The 24,018-nt window shown below is 43.6% G+C and overlaps 1 protein-coding gene across 4 annotated transcripts in view; it reads right to left on the bottom strand.

Annotated features, from left to right (window-relative positions):
- Positions 1–9,491: 9,491 nt before the first annotated feature.
- The window catches only part of LOC111156349 (strawberry notch homolog 1), a 57,933-nt gene continuing 43,406 nt past the window's right edge, over positions 9,492–24,018 (bottom strand). For 2 of the 4 annotated variants that reach the window (XM_022517138.1, XM_022517136.1), the window contains 8 exons: positions 23,360–23,434; positions 22,552–22,698; positions 22,372–22,466; positions 22,186–22,278; positions 17,127–17,264; positions 16,441–16,517; positions 14,892–15,085; positions 9,492–13,710 (listed from right to left, as the gene is read on the bottom strand). In XM_022517138.1, coding sequence (XP_022372846.1) covers positions 13,568–13,710; positions 14,892–15,085; positions 16,441–16,517; positions 17,127–17,264; positions 22,186–22,278; positions 22,372–22,466; positions 22,552–22,698; positions 23,360–23,434 — 962 coding nt within the window. In that variant the 3' untranslated portion in view covers positions 9,492–13,567. The remainder of the gene's footprint in view (positions 13,711–14,891; positions 15,086–16,440; positions 16,518–17,126; positions 17,265–22,185; positions 22,279–22,371; positions 22,467–22,551; positions 22,699–23,359; positions 23,435–24,018) is intronic. The other 2 variants (XM_022517135.1, XM_022517137.1) reach the window with 1 other exon arrangement.

The raw sequence follows: 24,018 nt of genomic DNA, 5'->3' as shown, positions 1-24,018 counted from the left end.
CTCTCTGCCTACTTGTGATCCCTCTCTCTGTCAAATGAATAAATAAAAATCTTTAAGTTAAAAAAAAGAAAAAAATTTATTTATTTGAGATGGAGCAAGAGTGAGTGAGAGAGAGCGCACGCACAAGTGGTGGGAGAGGAGCAGAGGGAGAGGGAGAAGCAGACTCCCTGTTGAGCAGAGATCCCGACGTGGGACTCGATCCCAGGACCCTGGGATCATGACCTGAGCTGAAGGCAGAGGCTTAACCAACTGAGCCACCCAGGTGCCCTGAGAGTGGTTTTTTTGTTTTTTTTTTAAGATTTTATTTATTTGACAGACAGAGATCACAAGTAGGCAGAGAGGCAGGCAGAGAGAGAGAGAGGAGGAAGCAGGCTCCCCGCTGAGCAGAGAGCCTGATGCGGGGCTTGATCCCAGGATGCTGGGATCATGACCTGAGCCAAAGGCAGAGGCTTTAACCCACTGAGCCACCCAGGTGCCCCGAGAGTGGGATTTTATCAAATGTTTTTTCTGCATCTATAGAGAAGATCATGGGGGATTTCCCCCCTTTATTCAACAACTATTTGTTGAGAGCCTTCTAAGTGTCCAACACTGTTCTAGGGTCAGCAAAGGAAGACAGTCCCCATGCTGTCATGAAACGGACTGTTCTAGGCACAACAGCCGCATTTCAGAATTCCCCTTACCCCCACCACACCGGGGTCATTACCTTATTACCCCTCACCTCCCACTATTTCTTATTCTTCAGGCCAGACTGGATTCTGAGCCTGGTTCTTGCTCGTACCCACACCTAAGACTTCATTACGCTAAACTTGCCCTTATATCCTGGTTGGTAAACTCCTGCTCACCCCACAAGGCCCAGCTCAACTCTCCCCGCCTCTGAGAAGTCCTCCCTGGCCGGCTGCCCTCTGTCAATGGCGGCTATAATTCCACTTAATCGGGTCTGTCTCCTTCATGGGTCTGAGCTTCCTGAGGCAGAGAACTGTATCCTTGAATGTTCTAGTCGGGCACACTGAGCATTTCATACATGGCTTCAACAGGATCCTAGAAATGAGACAAAGTGAGACCAGTTTCCCTCTGTAGCCTTTTTCCTGCTCACAGCTCACTTCCCATAGCAGACGTGTTAGTGTCCTTGGGTTGTCATAACAAATTACCAGCAACCCGTCTGCTTTAAACAACAGAAATGTACTTACCTCTCACAGCTCTGGAGGCCAGAAACCTGAAATCAAGATGCTGGCAGAGCTGGGCTCCCTCCAAGGCTCTAGGGAGGAATCCTTTGCTGTCCCAGCTGCTGGCAGCCCCAGGTGTCTCCTTGGCTTGTGGCCGAGTCACACTGAGCCTGTCTTCATGTGGCCTTCCTGCTTGTCTTCTCCCCCTCTGAGAACACTTGTCATGGTAGGATGATCTCCTCTCGAGATCCTTCCATTAATTACATCAACGAAGACCCTCCCCACCCCCGTAAGAAAGGTTCACGTCTAATGATTGCAGGTGCACCTATCTTTTATGCTCATTCAACCCACTACGACGTGCTTATCTAAAAGGATCTGGATTTCTCCCCCTTTCCCCTCTTCCTTCTGTGTCTGAGTTAAAGACCCCTAAAAGGGAAACAAATATTCCTAGTGGCTCCGCTAAAAACATGTGTCTGATGCAACTCAAACAAGCATCTTTTTATTTTTATTATTTAGTTATTTACTTATTTGAGAGAGAGAGAGAGAGGGAGAGGGAGCAGCAGGAGGGGCAGAGGGAGAGGGTGAGTCCCCCACATGAGGCCGGATCCCAGGACCCTGAGATTGTGACTTGAGCAGAAATCAAGAGTTAGACACTCAAATGACGGAACCACCCGGGTGCCCCAAATGAGCAACTTTTAACAAGTGGTTTTAGAATGATCTAGAATGGTTCCTTAATGGGCATTTCCTGGCTTGCCAGGGAGCAAGCACAGCAGATGAACCAGGGAGACCGGGGAGCCCAGTGCGACTTAGTGTGGATCAGGAGACAAAGTTTTAGCTCCGGATCAACCACATACTTCTCCTTAAGTCTCAGATAGCTTGTTTAACCTCCCTGGGCCTTGCTCTCATCTGTAAGATTGGGGGGGGGGTTGATGGGACAGAGCTCCCCAAATCCTGGAAACTCGAACATCCTAAGAAGGCAGAGAGACAACACACGGGACATTTTTCTCTAATTTCCATCAGCCCAGAAAGGCCTTTGCATCGTGTTGGAGCCGTTTCCATTACTGGACAACATTTTGAGATATTTGCTGTGTCTCTCTCTGTCAAATAAGTAAATAAAATTAAAAAAAAAAAAAAGAAGAAGAAGAGTTGGACGCTTAACGATGGAGCCACCAAGACACTTCACACAAAAATTTTTTAAATATATGACCAAACTGGGGCACCTGGGTGGCCCAGTGGGTTAAGCCTCTGCCTTCGGCTCAGGTCATGATCTCAGGGTCCTGGGATCGAGCCCCGCATCGGGCTCTCTGCTCAGCGGGGAGCCTGCTTCCCCCTCCCTCTCTGACTGCTGCTCTGCCTACTTGTGATCTCTTTCTCTGTCAAATAAATAAATAAAATCTTTAAGAAAAAAAAGATTTTATTTATTTGACAGAGAGAGAGAGACAGCGAGGGGGGAGTGGGAGAGGGAGAAGCAAGCTTCCTGCCAAGAAAGGAGACTGATGCAGGGCTAGATCCCAAGATCCTGGGATCAAGACCCAACCCAAAGGCAGATGCCCAATGACTGAACCATGCAGGCACCCCGCTTTTTTTTTTCCCCAACCATTTAGGAACCTAAAAACTTTTCTTAGCTTGCAGGGTCACTCAAAAACAGGTGATGCACTGGTTTTGATCTGCAGACCAGAATTTGCCAATCCCTGTTTTAGATCACAAACAGAAATTTGTTTCTTAAGCTCGATTCCCTACGGGTAGGACACCAAAAAATGGAACATGCATTTGAGGATATAAGGAGCTTATTTTCATATCAATACCTCTGAACAAGGAACACATGCAAAAAATAAGCTGTGGGGACACAAAGCTAAACAAAACCCCAGTACTAATGCAAGAATTGAGAGAAATTTATAATTGATCTTGATCTTGGACTAAAGGGGGAAAGGGGGGATTTCTAGGAGAGTCTTAACTGCCCTAACCAGTGGGCACCTTCGCAAAACACCCAACTCTCTACGAGGGGTTCTTGCTGCTGAATTTCCTACAATTATAATGTATTCTAGTTTGGATTTCTCTAGTAATTAAGGGCTCGCACATCAGTCTTTGTTGAAAGCTAATCTTGCCTGGAACCAAAGGTAAGCAGCAGACGCTCGAGCATTTTGTTGTTGTTACTAAAAAAAAAAAAAAAAAAAAAATTACCCTCTAGAGTTCCCCAAGAAGGAATAGTGGAGAAACCGGCAAGGCTGAGCACCTTGAAATGGTGGAAGAGGAGAAGCGGACCAAGTGGCAGGAGTGGAAACAGTGCTCGCTCTGTGTTCTCATCTGCTCATTGACTTCAACCAGGTGCTGGTACTCACGCGAAACAGAAGAAGTGTTCCAGACCAATTTAGCACCCACCCAGCAACCCTACCTTTGCACGCCACTTTGTGGTGATTCTTAAACGGTGATGATTTGGTGATTTGGAGCCAACAGCAAGGCAGTTGCCTCTCCTAACCCAATAACGCACCTGATGTCCAGAGTGGGCAGCGTTCAGAGCGTGAAGCCAACATGCCGAGAGTTGGACTCTAAAAATAAGCATTTTGCACATTTCTTTTAGCCTCCTTTCTCTCCATAAAGGCCTCCACAGATGGCTTCTTTACATCATGCTCTCAAATGACTAGCTGTTAAATATTCATACTTATGGAAATTGTACTGTACATACTCCAAACCCCCAGCCAGTTAAGCATTTGTATTTTCTGTAGCTCAAGGCCCTTGTTCATGGACCCTGTTCCTCTGTAAAACACAAACTCTTGCACGCGTGCGCACGCACACACGCACACACGCGCGCGCACACACACACACACACACACAGGCCGTAGACACCAACCTTTTGCCTCTTTATGACTAATTGGTCGAGGACAGTAGCTCCTAACCAAGGGGCCGGCAATTTTGGCACTCAGAGGACATTTGGCAATGTCTGGAGACATTTTGGGTTGTCACAACCCGGGGTGGGGGGGCGGTGCGGTGTGGTTGGGCGTGAGGAGCAGCGTCTACTACTGGCATCTAGTGGGTAGAGACCAGGAATGCCACTAAATATCCTACAATGAACAGGACAGCCTCCGACGAAGGGCAGGCCCAAATGTCAACAGTGGGGAGGTCCGGGGGACACACGGTGAGGCTGAAAGCAGACCTGAGCGCAGATAAAACACTGGGGGGGGGGGACACCATCAGAGCAAACGGCAGCCAAAACTTGGGGATGGTGGAGGGGCTCAATGAAGGTCAGGCCTCTTCCTCTCTTATTCAGATGAATACCCTAGCTTATTTAGGTTATGCATTTAAAATCCTGTTTCCTTTCAGTCTGCAAGCTCAACTTACACATGTATTCTTAAAGATTTTTATTGTTTAAATAACCTCTCCAGCCAACGTGGGGCTCAAACCTACCACCCTGAGATCAAGAGTCACACACTCTACTAAAGCCTGCCAGGTGCCCCTCAACTTACAAATATATATTTTTAAAATGTTAATTAAGGGATACCTGGGTGGCTCAGTAAGTTAGGCATCTCCTTTCAGCTCAGGTCATGATCCCAGGGTCAAATAAATAAAATCTTAAAAAAAAAAAAAACCCCTATACTATCCATTTAAAAAATAATAAAAACTGGGGCACCTGGGTGGCTCAGTTGTTAAGTGTCTGCCTTCAGTTCAGGTCATGATCCCAGGGTCCTGAGATTGAGCCCCGCATCGGGCTCCCTGCTGAGCAGGGAGACTGCTTCTCCCTCTGCCACTCCCCCTGTTTGCGTTCCTGCTCTTGCTGTCTCTGTCAAATACATAAAATCTTTAAAAAATAAAAATAAATAAAATTTTTGGTTAAAAACACTTTCACTTGTTCAATTAACACTCAATTATCTCATGTATTTCAGATTAAATTCCCCTAAACGTTAACACCATTTACAAATTTGACTGAATCCCCTTAAGAAGTTCAAGCTATAGGGCACCTGGGTGGCTCAGTCAGTTAGGTGTCTGCCTTCCGCTCGGGTCGTGATCCCAGGGTCCTGGGATCGAGCCCATCGGGCTCCCTGCTCAGTGGAGAGCCTGTTTCTTCCTCTGCTGCTCCCCCTGCTTGTGCTTTTTCTGACAAATAAATAAAATCTTTAAAAATATATATACTATCCATTTAAAAAATAATAAAAATTTGGGCGCCTGGGTGGCTCAGTTGTTAAGTGTCTGCCTTCAGTTCAGGTCATGATCCCAGGGTCCTGAGATCGAGCCCCGCATCAGGCTCCCTGCTCATCGGGGAACTTGCTTCTCCCTCTGCCACTCTCGCTCTTGCTGTCTCTGTCAAATACATAAAATCCTTGAAAAATAAAAATTAATAAAAATTTTGGTTAAAATGTAAAATACTTTCATTGTTCAATTAATACTCAATTCTCTCATGAATTTGAGATTAAATTGCCGTAAACATTAACACCATTTACAAATTTGATTGAATTCCCTTAAGAAGTTCAAACTATAGGGCACCTGGATGGCTCAGTTGGTTGGGCGACTGCCTTCGGCTCCGGTCATGATCCTGGAGTCCTGGGATCCGGTCCTGCACTGGGCTCCCTGCTTGGCAGGGAGTCTGCTTCTCCCTCTGACCCTCCCTCTTCTTGTGCTCTCTCTCTTTCATTCTCTCAAATAAATAAAATCTTAAAAAAAAAAAAAAGAATTTCAAGCTATAAATTATGATTCTCTTAAGCATTTGAAACCCCACAAAGAAGCCATATTCCAAACATTAAAAAAAAAAAAAAAATCAGGGCGCCTGGGTGGCTCAGTGGGTTAAAGCCTCTGCCTTCAGCTCAAGTCATGATCTCAGGGTCCTGGGATCGAATCCCGCATTGGGCCCTCTGCTCAGCAGGGAGCCTGCTTCCCTTCCTCTCTCTCTCTGCCTACTTGTGATCTCTGTCAATTAAATAAATAAATCTAAAACAAACAAACAAACAAACAAAAAACCAAACCCAACCTCCTCTCCCTGACCCCCTCCCTCCGTCCTTCTCCAGGATGGTAGTCCTGACTCTTGGCCCAGGCCCCCTAGGCTGGACAGAACCCCACCCGGTGCTGGCTCCCAGATCTGTGCTTGTAAGTTAAAAGTCAGGGTACTCAAACCTTACAGGGGAGGTAACTGATCTTCCTGTGGTGTCTTCCATTCCCTTCATTCCCTGTTCCCTGCTTCCCAAGCAGGGCAAGAAGCTGGCCAGTCGTCTTGGCCAATCCCTCTTTATCTATGAGCCCCAGGATCAATAGTGGCCTAAGACTGCGCCACTCCCCCTTCTCCACCCACTACAGCTTCCTCAGTGCCATGGCCAGTCACCTCCTAGGCTCAGGCACAAATAGCGTTCTTGCTGTTTTAACTCCCATGACCACAAGAATCCTGTTTGCTCGTTTACAGTCTTGACGTGAGAGTAAGTACCCAGCATGTGACCCAATGGTAGACGCACAGCAGTTATGTATAAAACCCTTAATAAATACAGGCACCGGTCCCGCAAAAATGAGAAACTAAACGCCTTTCCTAGCTTATGAGCAAAGTGACTTCATCTGAAAACTACAGGAGGACTGAAAGCCACAGAAAGGAATATGGAGAGCCCGCCACTGCGACTGGCATACAGTAGGCCCACAATAAGCCCTGACAGTTTTCTACACTGGCTGCTGTTCTCCGAGGCAGAGCTCAAATCTTGCACTCACAGAATGGGCGGTTGCTCAACACTGGGACTGATTTTAAAGAAGGAGCCTCATGCCCCCCGCCCAAGTCTTCGAATAGTCATGGGTGCCCTTCTGTTCTGCGGCATCTCTCGGGAAAGACGCTCTGTGAGGGGAGTCTCAGGAGCCAGGGCAGGACCTCTGCTCAGACCTACAGAGTTGTTCCCGCGTACGGCAGGGTGCACGTCTTCTGCTCTGAACAGTGCTGGGTTCCATGCCAGCCACACTGTGAGACGTCTCCTGTAATTCACGCTCAATAAAATGCCAACATTAAGGAAGTCCAAGCCCCCAAAGGAAAGTTCTCTAGCAAGGATGGTGGCATGGGTACAGCTTCAACGGGAGCTCAGAACCCAGAGAAAGAAAACACGAACAGAGAAAAAACATATTAGCCAGTTTAATTTATTTAAGAATCTTACAAAAAAAAGAAAAAGAAAGAAAACAAAAACAAAACAAAAAACACGACAACGAAAAACTACAGAGTTTGTTATGCTTCATGGTTGATCGTTTTTTACTTGCAAGGGTAAACCTCGCTCAATGCAGCCAACACAAAGTTTATTGCATGAGACCCAATTTTTAAAGTTACATGATCAAAATGGTTGGAACAGTCACTTCTGGACACTTGGTACTGGGTTAACCATGGAAGGCTGGATGGAGCAGTGCAGTATCATCGGAACAGTGCGTACCCTTCACACGCTAACGGACATTCGAGACAGAGGAGCGATATAAAAAGGGAGATTTAAAAAAAGAGGACCAAATCAAAACAACCAAGAGTTTACAGCCACCTTAGTTTCAAATTGTCTTTGGATTCCATCGCACGTTGTCTCAAGATGCACCAAGTCAGAGCAGTGAAGGAGGAAGATCTACGCCTACGTATAAAAGTACCCTTTGCTCAGCAGAGGTAGAACCTGGCGAAAGTTTTATTGCAGAGACACAGCATCCCTCTTCCCGCTTCTCATGGTCGATGGTAGATACAAGTGGTTATTGAAAAATCTTATCAGTAGTTTGCAGACTCAGTATAAACCACGAACAGGATGTTTCTTTTCTCTAACGGCGGGGAGACTACAACGTGCTCCGTAGGAACAAGTTCTCTGCCCCTAATGCGGAGTCAGGAAGAAGGCTCAAAGCTGCTTTATCCTCTTCAGTGCCGCAAGTACGATCACAGCAAGAAAGGCCCTGGGGTGGGAAGGTGCATGAATGGGGTGTTCTCACGAAGGGGGCTGTGGACTGACCTTCAGACCTGGGGAGGGGGAGGCCTGAACCTCAAGAAGCAAGAAGAACCGACTTGGCCAGGGTATGTCCCTTGCTGGGCAGGCGCTCTGAGCTGTCCCGCCACCGCGGCGCTGGGGACAGTGGCCGCACGTTGCCCGGCTCGGCACTCCTCAGGCACCAGAGGCAGGGAGCGGGCAGGCTGGACCTGAGCCGGGATTCTCACCGGAGCACATCTCTAACAGGCCCTAATTGAGGATATGCTCCGTTCCCAAGGCTTATTTCCATGCAGACAACTTGTAAATTTTCAACAAGACTAGCAAGTTGGAATAGGTAAGCGAAACATGTACATGAGTTAAAGGCCCAAGAAATGCTCATGGTGATCCCACCTAGAGGTCATGAAGGAAAATTTTCTTCATGGTGCAAAATCTTTAAAGTCTGCGTCCCTGCTGATGATTACCCACCGTTTTCATGAGCCACCCCCGGGTCTTCCCCATGGGCAACACTCATCATCAAGAATGCCTCAATCCAGCTCAGCAATGAGGCTGTGGGCGCCTCATCCAGCCAAGGGCCACTCACTGGTAGTTCAGTCGTGGTGAGAGCAGCTCAGGGCAGCCTGCCGGCCAGTCCACCCACAGCTAATGGTTCGAGAAGAAATGAGCCCATGAGCTGAAGGCTCCTGGAGCCTCTAGAGCAGTTATGTTGCTCTCTCTGGGAGGACAACTGGTCCTTAAAGAACGTTTTTTACGGAGACCCACATGTACCAGGCCAGTCTCCCCACTGCGGTTAAAATCCTAAACAGGTGAGAGCAAAGGCAGATTCCCTGTCTTCCCTGTAAAGTAAATTTTTGATTTATTAATTTGCAGGTTAAACGTACAGGCCTGACTTCTTAAAAAACAAAAAAAAAACCCTCAAAAACTTTGCAGCCAGCAGCAGGCCGTCAACTACTGGTCAGATCTGTAAGATTTTCCTCTCAGCTGAGCCACACAGGTGAAGGCTTTGGTACAGGCCTGAAAAACTGCGAGGGTAGGAGCAAGTTGGGTTACTGAAAAGCTACATTGGATCTCAAATGCACTGAAGAAGTTAGAGGAGCTTAAAGGAAGTCTTGGGAATAAATGTTTTTATGTGAAAACATCAGGCTCACTATAGCTTCCAAAGAGCAACATAAATGAGCGTAACTAGTCATATAATGACAGTATCAGAAATTGCACTCAAGTACATTCCCCCCAATACAATGCATTGCACACAGTAAAAATTTGTAATAAAAATGCAAACACAATCAGGCATGTGGAAAAAATATTAACACACAACAGACATAGGAATTCTATAGTAAAGATGCAAAACTGAATTCTAAAATATATGAACAAATTCAACTAAGAAGTTTTCCATACTTTTATATAAAAAAAAAGTATAAGATACCCCATATGGAAGTCAAGAAAAGAATAAATAGGATGGAAGGGAGGAAGGAAAGGGAAAAACAAGTGGATGGGGTCCCAATTTACAAGAAATATTTACATTCAAAATTCAAAAGAACTCAACATTTCTATATATACACATTTATGTACATATATAAGTACAGCATAAAATCAGAAAGTGGGTTTTGAATTTTACCTCAAGTACTCAGAAAAAACTACTAGCGAGCTTGAGTTGCGGGTATCTATGTGCGTTTCCTTCACTTACGCGCCCTTAAAAGACACTGCATTTGTATTCGAGAATTGGCAGCCCATGAGGAGTCTCCACAAACGGTTTCTGCTCGCGGCTAGAGCCACGAGGTGGACTGCCTCCAAACTCCCGCGGCACAGCGTGCCCGGCCCCGTGCGCGGGTATGCGATTATGCAGGGAGACCCCAGACCCAGGAGGGGTAGTCGCTAAATGCCCATCGTCACAGTGGTTTTCTTCGCCACTGGGATGCCTGAACTAACCCGAAGTCTGGCTAACCGGATCCCAGCCTGACAGCAACTCTTATTAGCACCGATCTCAGAAACTACCAAGTATTCCTCAGGTATGTTTTTAAAGTAAGAGATTATAGACCCAGACATTCCTCTCCGTATCTTATCAAGAAAAGGACCAAAGGGGAAAGTACTTTTCCTCTGCTCCTACTTTCATAAACTGAGATGCACCAATCATTTGTAATCTACTACTGCTTTCTGCCTTCTTACTAAACTGGGAAGGAGAGGGGGTGCGGGAAAAGGTTCCCACTATTCAAATGTAAATGCTGTCCTGGTGCCCTTTCTGGTCCTGCCTGTTAAGAGTTCTAATAGCATCACACGGAGGCCAGCAAATGAATGCCCCAAGGGCTGTGGACATGGGACTGGGCCTCTAAGATGTTACAGTCCCCTGGAGCTTGGTAATCTAGAACTTGACCTCTACAGATGAAGCACACTAAAGTGAAACGGGCTCCTGCTGCAGCTCAAACTGTTTTCTGAAGTGCGAACTGACTGGACGGGAATAAATACATGGACACGGGCACACACGCGCATGCTGCTCTGGGGGTAAGTTCTGGCTACCTTCTACACGGACGGAAAGAAAAGATGCTGAGAGTCTATGCAACACAGCAGCAAAAAGGGGAAAACGCTTCAGATATTCACTTTCTGATCAAGCTGCGTTTCAAGAAATACTTCGTTAATACTTGGAGGACTTCACATCATCAATGCTGACCTGGATAATCCCGCTAAACCACAGCCGGAGGCCTTGCGGGGTGGAGATCGCTAAACTTGGGGAACACCAACTCCCCCTGAGATACCAGCTGAGCAGCTCTGGACTCAGGAAGTGGTTTTCAGCACAATCGACACTGTAAACTCTGAAAACACGAACATGATTTATAATCAAATCTTGGTGCTCAGAGCCGTATTGCTAAAAAGGGAGGAAAGGCATTGCAGGGGCCAAAAGCGTCGGGTTCAACAAGGCCCTGGGGTCAGATGTGGCATTCAGATCCTGAAATACATGGGCCTGTTTTACAGAAGCTCACTGTTGTTAAGACTTGGTTTTTTGACAGAGGAGGGCCTTGAATGCTGGGTAGCCCCATGCTGACCAACCTGAACTTGCTGACTTAGGTAAGGGCACAGTGTAAAGGTCCTGTGTTCAACCTCCAAAGAAGGGGACGAGCAGCAGACTCTTGGTGCTTAACACACCCCACGCCATGATGGGTATGATGGACAGGGGCATGTGGCACCTCGGGTCCCCCTCCATTTACACTGGTCGCCTTTTTGAGGTCTCCTTGGAGACTTTTCAGAGGCCTTACTTCTGGACCTTATTTCTAAGAGCAAAACAAAGCTGTTCCTCAAAGAACAGAACATACCTATGCCCTTTGCATCAAGATAGCTGTTCAAAGGGCAAACGTTGCATCAGGAATTGTGGGGGTCAACTAACCGCATGCTACAGAATCCACGTACGGATGTTTGGAAATAAGCACACCCTGCAAGAAAGATAACCCCACACACACAAGAGGGAAGCTGGGCCAAGAGCCTATGAGAAATCTGTCTTCTCTAACCCTGCCATTCTGTCTCACTAAGGGGAGCAGGTCTGTTAGGGTTCCCGTCCCCAACTCCCTTTCACTTCAGCGTGTTGATGGACGCTGGGCAGACCCCCGGTTTCCACGGAGAGGAACTAACTGAGAAGCTTTGCTGCAGGTGGGACGATCTGCCCTAACAAGGAACACTGGTCGATCTTTAGATGGATCACTGCCTGAGATAGAGAGCCTAGACTGAGGAGGAAAGTTGCATCCACTTGGCAAAACATGCCAAAGAACAGAAATTACTGTCAATGTGTTCTTCTAGGTATTAAGAATAAATAAATCCAAAGGAAGCTTACAGTAAACTTGACATAAGCGAACTGGGGTTTAAAGGAACACAGGAAGAGGAAAGCCCTGGCTTGCCTTCACTGAACATACACCCCACCTGATTCGGCTAGAAGTTTAAAAAGTAACAAAAGAGAACAATTCAGTTTGAGCAACATTCAAAAGAACGATCATGTCACCCCTTCCTCGACACCACCTCCATTTCGAGGGTGAGCCCGACAGAAGTCCAAACAGAAGCCTCTCTGAGCGCTGAGCAACACTCGAGTTCTGCGGAGTCCCCATCATGGACTGCTTCTGAAAGTGGTGAGGGCCTAAACACGAGTCCACTTCCGGTTAGTATCATAACTTTTTATTTGACACCTACAAGATTGTGGTATCTTGTAGCTTTTGACCAGGTTTATACAATCTCAATTTTTCAATAGTGCAACCTGTGCAAGCAAAAAATAAGGGGGGGGGGGAGAGGAAAACAAAAGGAAACAAAAAAACCAATTGTCCCCTCACTTGTTTTTATAAACATCTATTATAGGCGAAAAAAAACTCACCCATATTGTAGATAAGTATCTATTCACATTTGTACATCACCATTTTTAACAGCTTGAGATAAACTCTACAATGTCTTACAACACATTAAACAATATTCACGTTACTGGGTAACAACAATAACAACAAGAAATAAACATACAGCAGAAGCCTCAAGTGTCTCCTCATTGTCTAGTTTACAGCTCAAGTACGGTTTCCTTTTTTATGAGTGACAAATTAAGATAATGAAGTAAAAAAAAAAGATTGTTTGCAAGAAGGAAGCCAATTTGTATTTCTTTCTAAAACTATCTTTAAGTTAAGGAAAATGTAATTTTAAGAAAAGCAGGCTTGTAGCCATTTTTGCAGCACACATTAGGAATACTATTAATACATTAAAATTAACTTTTTAAGAGTTTTACCACAAAAAAATGTATGTACTCATTACCTTGACCAGAAACCTGGGGCAGGGAGAATGGGGATGGGGATGAGATTTGCAGGGTAAGAAGCAATACCCAGGTATAAACACTATAAAAATGCAATAACCAATGCTGTACATCTACAAATGTTTCTCTCCGTTACTTGACTTGTTTTAGTCTTGTTTACGCATGCTTTCAAAGACATGCACTGTCAGAACAAAAACTAGAAAAGAACCTGAATGCATGATATGCAACCTTTCATTTCATGCTTTAATAAACCTATTGTTTAATAAGTTGGAAAAAGAAACCAATATATATTTTCTATATTTATAGACTCAAAACACATGCATCCGGGGAGAACTCCCACAGCAGTTGCATGGATGTACTGCGTTAACCCTGAGCACTGTGTAACATAAAAGTAAAGCCAGTTTGGGAAGTTCCAAGCATTTTTAAACCAATTGTGGTTTGTAGTCTTTAACAAACTCACAAACAAACAGACACACACGCACGCGCACATATCCCTCTGCTCACCCAAAGTAAAAGCATATGGGAAGTACCATGGGAAAAGCAAAGGAAAGACATATGTACCCCCATCGGCACTGCTGATTTTCAGTTTTGCTATCTATTCCAGGTTTGTCCTTACTCCCAAAAAAATTAACTAGAGAGAGCACAACTGAAAAAAAAATTATAATTCTTTGGAAACTGTCCCTGATTTTTATGCAAATGATATGCTTCAACAGCATTTCAGATACATCCATGTCGAAACCTGTCTGTTCTTAAGCGTTGCTCAAGTTGGCGATGCTCTGAGGGTGGCGCTGCTGCCAGAGCTGCTTCTGCTGGACCGCAAGCTGTTGAGACTGGTCTGAAGTTGACAGGAGATTTACAAGTGGAGACACACAATTTGCAGGAATGATCAAACCTGCAATTAGAAACAAGAATTTTGGAAGGGTGCATCCAAGACAGCCGTATATTCCAGCTTCACAGCACACTCCAAGTGAAGCACACTATTAAGTGGAACAAAGATGACACCACACAAAAATGAAATAAATACCTAATAACTGAAATGGCCCCTTCAGAAGTAACCGAATTCCTCGGCAGCGTCACCCACAAATACCTAAGCGTCTGCATGTCTACAGCAACACCAACTTGGTGCTGGAACAGAAAGGTCAAGTACAGTGTCTCCCGATCTACTTTGCAGCCCCACAAATGCACATCAACACAACCTTCCCTGGCAAGTGCTAATGTAGCAGAAAGAGCACAGGACAGTGGCTGCAAACTCAAAGGCTGACTGAAGCAGGTTAACTGCCACGTGGTCACAGTACAGATGTTAGCAAATGGGGGAAAGCAGATGTCCTGGCACAGGAACTTGAACCCCTCTCATCTGGGAACAGGGGCTCGATGTGTCACAGAAGCTGGTGCGTGTACACAGCTGTGTGTGTGCCCACACGCACCTTTTGAGAAAACAAAAAGCCAGGCTTCTGACCTTTAAATGTTGGCAACTAATTCAAATGCAAACTTGCAACAACTGAAAATATTTGAGGGTCAAAAAAATGTTCATGGACTATCTCTGGCCCACAGACTGCCAATCTGCAACCCAAGATAAAAAAGGCAGGCTGTGGCAAATGAAACAAACGTGGAGGGACAGGGAAAGCTCCCTGCAAAGCCTGTGAGCGGGCGGTAGGCGCAGCTGGCCTGCTCTGCCCATGCTCTCCGCACAGCTCCAAGCCGGCCTCTGTGCACAGCAACATTCGCTTCAGTCTCGATGTGGACTCTGAACATCAAACAGCAGACTTCTAGGACTCCTTGGCAAGAGGCGGGCTTAGTCTTTACCCAAGAAAGGCTGCGCAGACGGCAACAATGAGGAAGGGGAGCAGGAACAGCTGAGAGCAGTGTAAGGTAAATGACCATATCATAACTTCAGCCAGAATCAACAATGCCCATTTGAAGGCTTAACTTCCGTTCAGCCTTTTAAGAACACATAAATCAAGCTCTATTCCACTACTAGAATAGATACTGAGATTTTTAAAATGTAAGAATCAAAATTTTTTAAAAAGGCTCTGATATTTTCCCAATAACTCAACCCCCCAAAATTAGACTCACCTACAATACGTTGTCCATCCTCTGTTCTTAGCCGAACTATCTGCATCTTCACATTTGTGCCACTGACAGACGCTAGAACACCCTCAACTTTTGTCCAGACACTCAGAACGGAGCCACATAATACATAATACGTGCGGCAGCGAAGACCTATTTCACAAACTAATCCCAAGCTGGCTTTTTTGCAGTTGCCACGCCTAGGATAGATGGGGGGGAAAATATATATGTATACATACACACACACACACACACACACACACACGTCTCACAAAGTCTACCTAGGTTTCAACTGGACAATGTCCTGGCACAATTTGCCCTTCTTTACTGACAGTTTCTTAGATTACATCCTTTAACATACTGGATCATCCTTTCCAATTTAAGGTATTACTGCCAATTTTTTAAGTTTCTAAGATTTATTTTAGAAAATAAAATTTCTGGGGCCTGACTCCCTGTTAGGGAGTTAACTTACTGGTTTCAATATCCATTTAAAAGGTCTGTCATTTTAACATCCATCAGTTTACTATATGAATGTTAGCTTATCAAATAATTCTGTGTTACCTCTAAAAATTATTAAACCAATATATTCTAAATCTTGAACTGGGAAAGGCCTCAGCAAACCAAAGTAATAAAAATTTTTAAATACTGTAAAAAAGGAAGACATGGTTTATGGTTAAAATTATTTAGACAATTCATCAATAAAATCATCTTTCAAATAATAATTCAAGAAAACACACAATATCGGGCACCTTTCTTGCTAGTACTCAAAGCAAATGTTTTAGAGAGAACTTCTGTAAGTTAACTTTAAAAATATTTTATCTTGAAAACGTTTTTTAATTTCCAAAAGCACTAATTTGCTCTCAAAATGAAAACGAAACACTGCTCCTTTCAAATTTACCTACCTACATGTGTCTAAAAAACACCTAGCTAAATTTCATCTACATCCTATATTCCTTTTCATAAAGTGGGCTGGACACCCTACTGACTGTTAAATGGGTTAAAAACCAGCGAGACCTATGATCTGCAATGTATTAAAACATCCCATACAAGGCCCTGAAATGACTATTGTAAGAGGCATTTATGACATTGTGACTTGAAAGAACAGCCCTCGAGCCAACCTAGAGGCACAGCAGGGTCAGTTCCCAGGCTCGACAACACATTTTCTGGTGCTGTCAGCAACTCTTAGTTTCCTACAAGTTTCCTAGCATTAAAAATGAAACTGATCTGGGACACCAGTAAAGCTTTTTTTAAAAAGGGGGGGGGGAAGGAAGGGAAGGAAGAAGAGAAGGAGGGAAAAAAAGTAAGTCTCAGCAAGAAGAATGGCAGTCAAGTCCGTATGGCCCGACGACACTTGGTCAGAAGTTACAAGCGTTAGTGAAGAGCAGAGGGGACACCCAGTATGCGTGGTCCACAGACAGACAAGTATCTCTGATAGAAGGAATGACACCTGACCATCATCTCTTTGTGGACTTAGACAGCTAGAGAGTGAAGGTATTTTTAAATTAAATCTTGATTACATTTTGGATAATACGGTGAGCAACATGCAAATACTAACCAATAGGCATGAGTACAAGTATCTGCAGATGAATTATACTGATCTAACCAGTGGATCAGGGCATCATCTGAGACTACCTGTGAAAATAAGACGAAAATTCCATTGAAACAGTATTGTTTTAAACAACCTGGTCGCCTTCTTATAGTCTCTTAAGCCAACTTACACACATCTCGGTATGGACAATCTGGCCCTTGCTACTGGCTGCATTTGCATGAAGTCCTGCCATTAGGGACTTCCTATGTAATAAATGTTTCAAACAGCTGGTTTAATCACAATTGTTTACAAATGAAACTGGCCAGGAAAAACAGTAATATAAGGTAATACTAAAAATTAACAGTAATGTTAGGAAAAAAACGTTGTCATTCACTGTTTTTCTACAAATCACTGCAAAATATAAATATGGCGGTTCTAATTTCTGTAGTTAGCACTGGAAGTTTCCTTTTTTGACAACACAAGCTGTTTCAAATAATCATTTTACAATTTTCTTAATGGTTGATAACATTAAGACTGGGATGTTAATGCAGCAACACTTGACAACATGTTTTCTGAAAACAACTTTCCAGTAATCAAATAGGAAAAATTGACAAAACCACCTTAAATATAGACATATAGCTCTCCTGAACAGTTTCAACATGTTATAAAACAAGTACTCATAAATAGTATAAGGTGTACAAATGAAAAAATACCTTCTTATATTTCTTTTTTAGGTCAGCATAAATTTCTAATTTGAGCTGTTTCCCAGTATTTGGTCTATAAACTAAGAAAAGCTTCTTTTTAGGGTTCACTTCTTTAACTAAGATGGCAGTTTTCTTGTTGTTCCTTATCTATTAAAAAAAAAGCGAGAAAGTGTAAGGATTCGTGCTGCACACTTGAAGATAAGCTTGTTTGCACCATCACATTAGCAAATTAATCCTCTGAAAGACTAAAGCTGAGTTAGCACACGGAAAAGGTAACTGGACAAGGATGGCAGCTGCTCATCTACCTGAATTTCACGAGGCCCCACCCAAATAAACGTTCCTGGGTCCTAAATGTGGGGTATGCTGAACACATACGTTGAGGGCCAAGATACTCCTTAGAAGATTGTTTTGAATAAAGCTTTAAGCACTAGTGTCCAGTGGAGGTAACTGTGCTTGTTCTAGTCCATGTTCTTGCCTTAGACATCCATGAGGGGGGAGTCTAGGTAGTGGGAAAGAGTCTTTGGAGGAAAATCCTTTTACTTCTAAGTCTATGTTTAAAATTTTTCATAGTAAAACATTGTTAAAAAATGTATCTCTCGGGATGCCTGGGTGGCTCAGTTGGTTAAGCATCTGCCTTCAGCTCAGGTCGGGATTCTAGGGTCCTGGGACCAAGTCTCTGCTAGCTGGGGAGCCTGCCTCTCCCTCTACCTGCCGCTTTCTCTGCTTGTGCCCTTTCTCGCTCAAATAAATAAATAAATATCTTAAAAAAAAAAAATAGGGGCGCCTGGGTGGCTCAGTGGGTTGAGCCTCTGCTTTCGGCTCAGGTCATGATCCCAGGGTCCTGGGAACGAGCCCCGCATTGGGCTCTCTGCTCAGCAGGGAGCCTGCTTCCTCCTCTCTCTCTGCCTGCTTCTCTGCCTACTTGTGATCTCTGTCAAATGAATAAATAAAATCTTTAAAAAAAAAAAAAAAGTTCCTCACCTTGAAGTTACAATGAAACATAACCTCCAAGATGATTTTGATCACCCATGGTTCCCTGCACTCATCTACTAACCCAACGCGGCTGTTTCTCCCCATCGCTGCCATTAAGAGTGAATTGAGAGGTCACATGATTTGTAAACAGTAAAGCTATGACAGGAAAAAGCCAAAATGTTGAGCAAATAATACATAAATACTTATGTAGAAGTGGAAGAAATGGATGCATCAGACAAATGATGGAACTTACATATATTTTTAATTTTTTAAAAGAGTTGGACTTATGGCAGAAATGCTAAGAGGAAGGAGTTATTAAAAGGCCCATTAAATTAAAGGAAAATTAGCATTAGAAAATCCGTATCTCCTCTAAGAATGGCGAACAATTTCCAAGCAATAATCTCTGGAGCAAAACTGAAGGAAAAAGAAAAGTTTTAAAGTAAAGATACTTTGCCAGCTCTTCTACAAAACAAATTGCTCACTGAGCTGTTTTTTATATTAGGATAATTCTTGGGATGCCTGGGTGGCTCAGTCACTAAGTGTCTGCCTGCACCTCAGGTCATGATCTCAGGGTCCTGTGATCGAGCCACACATTGGGCTCCCTGCTCATTGGGAAGCCTGATTCTCCCACTCCCCCTGCTTGTGCTCCCTGTCCTGCTTTCTGTCAAATAAATAAATAAATAAATAAATATCTTAAAAAAAAAAAAAAGATAATTCTTACACCGATAAAAGAAATAAACAGTATTTTACTTTTCTCTTCATGGATATTAAAGATCCTTTACTGTTTACTTGTTCAAATGAGTTGAAATATTATATAATTACTACAAAGTCTATAAAACAATGCTTAGGGTAAAAATTACATTTTACATGTTTTATCAGTTGATGTGAAACACTCAATAAAGGGGCGCCTGGGTGGCTCAGTGGGTTAAAGCCTCTGCCTTCGGCTCGGGTTATGATCCCAGAGTCCTGGGATCAAGCCCCGCATTGGGCTCTCTGCTCAGCAGGGAGCCTGCTTCCTCCTCTCTCTCTGCCTGCCTCTCTGCCTGCTTGTGATCTCTCTGTCAAATAAATACATAAATTTTAAAAAAAGGGGGGGGGGGCGCCTGGGTGGCTCAGTGTTTTAAAGCCTCTGCCTTCGGCTTGGGTCATGATCCCAGGGTCCTGGGATCGAGCCCCACATTGGGCTCTCTGCTTGGCAGGGTGCCTGCTTCCTCCTCTCTCTCTGCCTGCCTCTCTGCCTACTTGTGATCTCTGTCAAATAAATAAATAAAATCTTAAAAAAAAAAAAAAGGAACAATAAAATTATTATACTTAGAGGACCGTGTTTAAAGCATATAAAAGTTCGATCTTTCTCTACAGTGTCAAATTATTTCATTGTAACACAAAATAAATCCTCACACTACCGTGGAAATAAAAGTAATTCCTACTCGGTTTTCCTAATGTTAACACATGGTAAACATTGTAAAGCATGTCTGCTTATTTTTTAAAAATATTTTATTTATTTGACAGAGAGAGAGAGATCACAAGTAGGCACAGAGGCAGGAAGAGAGAGAGGGGGAAGCAAGCTTTCTGCTGAGCAAGCTCGATGTGGGGCTCCATCCCAGGACCCTGAGAGCATGACCTGGACCAAAGGCAGAGGCTTAACCCACTGAGCCACCCAGACGTCCCGCATGTCTGCTTACTTTTGTGGAGTTTCAAACACCTGCACCTTCCTGGATTGATGCCCCTTCTAAGTCTGCCTCTCCTCACATCCAATCACCTGCTGCCATGCAGGAAGTAACAAAGGACCAGTATCACCACACCCTTCCACTCAAAGGAAGTTTTGGATCAGCACTACCTCAAAATCTACCAGTGTGTAAATTCTGGCAACAGTTTGGAATGAAAAGCCAAAAACCAAGACCCTAATCTGTACCTATCAAAATCCCATCTAAGGGAGAAATCTGAATAAAATGTGGTGAATTATGTAATAGTGATACAATGCTGGTTTTGATACCATGTTATAGTTTTGTAAAATGTTACCATTGGTGAAACTGGTGTACAAGGAAGTTCTCTGTATCACTTCTCAAAACCTCATGTGAATCTACAAATATCTCAGTAAGATTTTCTTTTTTTCAAAAGATGTTATTTACTTATTTTAGAGAGAGAGTGCATGCACAGGAGCGCACAGGAGCTGGGGGAGGGCCAAAGGGAGAGAGAGGGAGAGAATCTCAACCAGACTCTGCACTGAGCACAAAGCCCGGTGGGACTCCATCTCACGACCCTGTGGTCATCACCTGAGCTGAAATCAAGAGTGAGACACTCAAGCTACAGAGCCACGCAGGCGCCCTCAATAAGATTTCCAAAAACCGGGGCGCCTGGGTGGCTCAGTGGGTTAAAGCCTCTGCCTTCGGCTCAGGTCATGGTCCCAGTGTCCTGGGATCGAGCCCCACATCGGGCTCTCTGCTCAGCAGGGAACCTGCCTCCTCCTCTCTCTCTCTGCCTACTTCTGATCTCTATCTGTCAAATAAATAAATAAAGTCTTTAAAAAAAAAAAAAAAAGATTTCCAAAAACCACTTAATTAGGAGCCAGATTCAGTTTGACAGCTTTGCTCTTGGATCAGGTACCAGTAAAATCAGGTCTGTGACCAAACTGGGCCTGAGGCTAATAAGCTTCAAACAGTGGAAGGAAGGGAGAAACCAAGGAAGGAAGGGTAGGGAAAAGGAAGAAAAAACAAAAAAAAACAATAAAAAAGAATAGTTTAGAAACTTCACGTAGCCTACAAAACCTAAAGTATTTACTATCCGATCCTAAAGAAGTTTGGGGACAGCTGCTCTAGATAGCTTAACTATGGGCTCACACTGCCTCTGGCATGACCATACATAGTCTCTTTCACGCAGTCCCATCTAGAACCTGGTCCTCATTTACAGCTGGTCTCTCCAAAAATTTGGCAAATAAAAAACAAAATGTGGTACATACATACAACGGAACATTATTTAGTCACAAAAACGAAGCACTGGGGCACCTGGGCGGCTTAGCCAGTTAAGCCTCTGCCTTTAGCTCAAGTCATGATCTCAGGGTCCTGGGATCTGGCCCCGTTATCAGCCTCCCTGCTCAGCATGGAATCTGCTTGAGATTCTCTCTCTCCACCTGCTCGGGCGCAGGCAGGCACACGCATGCGTGCTCTGTGTCTCTCTCAGACAGAGAAACCTAAAAACAAACCACCTGAGGAAGTAACACTCCCAATAAACCCTTCTTGAGGATGCTACTACAGGACAGTCTTCAGATAAAATGATCAGAGACAGCAATCTAAGGACTAGTGAGAGGTGAGCATTAAATTTAAATTAATTACCTTTAGAGCTAAGAGTAAGTATTAAAAGAAAAGCATACTACAGAAGTGCCATATGCTGACAATGCAGAAACAGCACAACTGTGTTTTAATGGAATGGGAGAATGGGGGGAAGCAAAAGCAAAAAAAGCTGATGCTTTTTTCCCGAAATTATTTTCAGGAATATTGGGGTATATTATCCATAATCTTTTATCATCCCGTGTGCCATGGAGAATAAAGATTATTACTGTAGAAGAAATAAGCACACAGATTAATATCAGAAAATAATGACATAAAAACTCCATAGTCTTCAACAGGAAAATTCAAGATACCGTACCCTGACTCTGGATGATTATATATCCGCACGCATGTATCTGTGGGTGTGCGTGTGTCTACATATAAATGTATGGGTATGTACACACATATGTATTTACATTTCCCTCATCCTGAGCTCTACCCTCAAATCCTAAGGAATTATTTACACTAATATCTAAGAAGTGAATCTTTCAGATATAAAGCTTACTAGAGGTCTACAGAACTAAATATGCAGTCCTTTATGGAGGCTTAGAGGTCACTGCACCATGAAATAAAAAGGTCCAATTAACTAAGAATATGTAATAATTCTAAATGTCTGTAGAAGGACAAACTCAGTTACAATGAAAAATGATCAAAACAGAGAAAAGCGAAAAACAATCAGAAAGCCGCCACAAAGGGGATAGATAACTGCAGTGCTGGCAACTACAACGCATTACATATCTGAACAGTTAACATGGCAAGGACATGAGTCTTACTTGCAATGACAAGTAAAAGCCATCATCTGGTCCTGTCAGCTCAGCCCAAATCTTGGTAGCTTCCTCCCAAGACATTCCCCTCTCCACACTAATCTGTAAAAGAAATAATACAACTTAAATCACACTCACTTCTGTGAGTGCCAATCACAGGAGGTTACACTTAAAGATGCACGTTTCCAAACTTACAGTATATAACTCTACATGACCAGAGGTGGAATATCCCGGAGTCAGAAACTTCTTAACATCACTTTTCCTCACTTTTTCATCTCCAGAACCAAGATCTTAAACAAGAAAAAGCAACACGTAAATGGAAAAAGAACATTTTATTAGGAATACACAGGACATTTTCAAAATTTCTCTACTTACCTAAAATTCCCATATCATATCTTCCATTTTTTTTGGCATTTTGAACAACTGCTGTAAGTGTGTCTGCAAAATACTGAAATAACGCATTCTGCTGATGCACTTCCATGCCCAAAATTCTATTTAAGAATTTTCCTATGTTGTTATAATCTGCAAGGACAAGATTGTATGAAAGATTTGATGCATTTGAATGGCAATTATAATGCACTTGCCCCTGGAAGTAAAATAAAAACAGAACAAAACATTTATTCATCTAAGCCTAGACCAAGTCTCACTTTCTCCTCCATGGTCTTACCTCACACCCACAACCTTGCACGGCTCTCAGAAGAGAGCTATAATTTGACCATTTCTACCTCTAGCAATCAGCACGACCACATACATGCTCCAAAGATGGTTGTCTTACTCAATTTGTGCATCATCAAACTTCACTTACTGAAAATATGAACACAATTTAGCACATGAGAATGTTCGTTCTCCAACATGAAATCCTGGCTTGTAGAAAGTTCTAAGTGCTGTTAAGTCTGTGAAGCTCAACAGCACGGTCTTCAGTAATTTTTAAAAGCTTCACAGCTGATATATATGCAACCTGGGTTGAGAACTGCTACTCTGTAGACAGAATAAAGGTTTAATCTCCTTTGAACAACCACAGTAGCAAAAACCACTGAGAGTGCTTTATGAGCACTCCAGAAGGAGGGACTGAGAACTACAAACTTGAAGCTTCCCCTTCAAGTTGAAAAAGGCATAAAGAAAATGGTCTGTAATGATGGAGCAATAGTTGTTTCATGTCCATATACAAAACTCATACTCTTACCTTTATCTAGAGTAAGAATACCCGAACGATCTTCTACATTTATCAGGCCAACTCCTATTAGTCCTTGTCGAACATCTGTCAGAAAATTAAAAAACCTTATAACCCAAGTGACTCAATGATCTGTTACTCGACTAATCAAACTAGATCAAGTTCTTTTTTCAGATGCTTAACGGACTGAGCCGCTCAGGTGCCCCGAACTAGACCACAAGTTCTAGCCTTAAAACACAGACCACAAGTTCTAGCCTTAAAACAAATGCCTAAGGCATTTTTCATAGTTCCTATTAGCTGAATTAAATGGAACACACAGTCCCCAAAGGTCTTTTAGGCACTCCAAAATCCTACAGTACTCAAACTTCACACTATGAATGAGCTCATTAAAAGATCTCATCTCTCTCTCTCTTTTTTAAAGATTTTATTTATGTATTTGACAGAGACAGCCAGCCAGAGAGGGAACACAAGCAGGGGGAGTGGAGAGGGAGAAGCAGGCTTCCCGCTGAGCAGGAGGCCTGATGTTGGGCTTAATCCCAGGACCCTGGGATCATGACCCGAGCTGAAGGCAGACGCTTAATGACTGAGCCACCCAGGCGCCCCCCAAAAGATCTCATCTTTCTAATAGCAGTCTTTGGCTGTAGAAATCTTCGGTTATACACTTGTCATCT

The sequence above is a fragment of the Enhydra lutris genome, unplaced genomic scaffold, assembly GCF_002288905.1.
Source record: "Enhydra lutris kenyoni isolate GAN:26980312 unplaced genomic scaffold, ASM228890v2 scaffoldscaffold46, whole genome shotgun sequence".
Lineage (NCBI taxonomy): Eukaryota > Metazoa > Chordata > Mammalia > Carnivora > Mustelidae > Enhydra > Enhydra lutris.
Note: the sequence above shows the minus strand (reverse complement) of the source record. Positions and strands in the feature narration are given on the sequence as shown.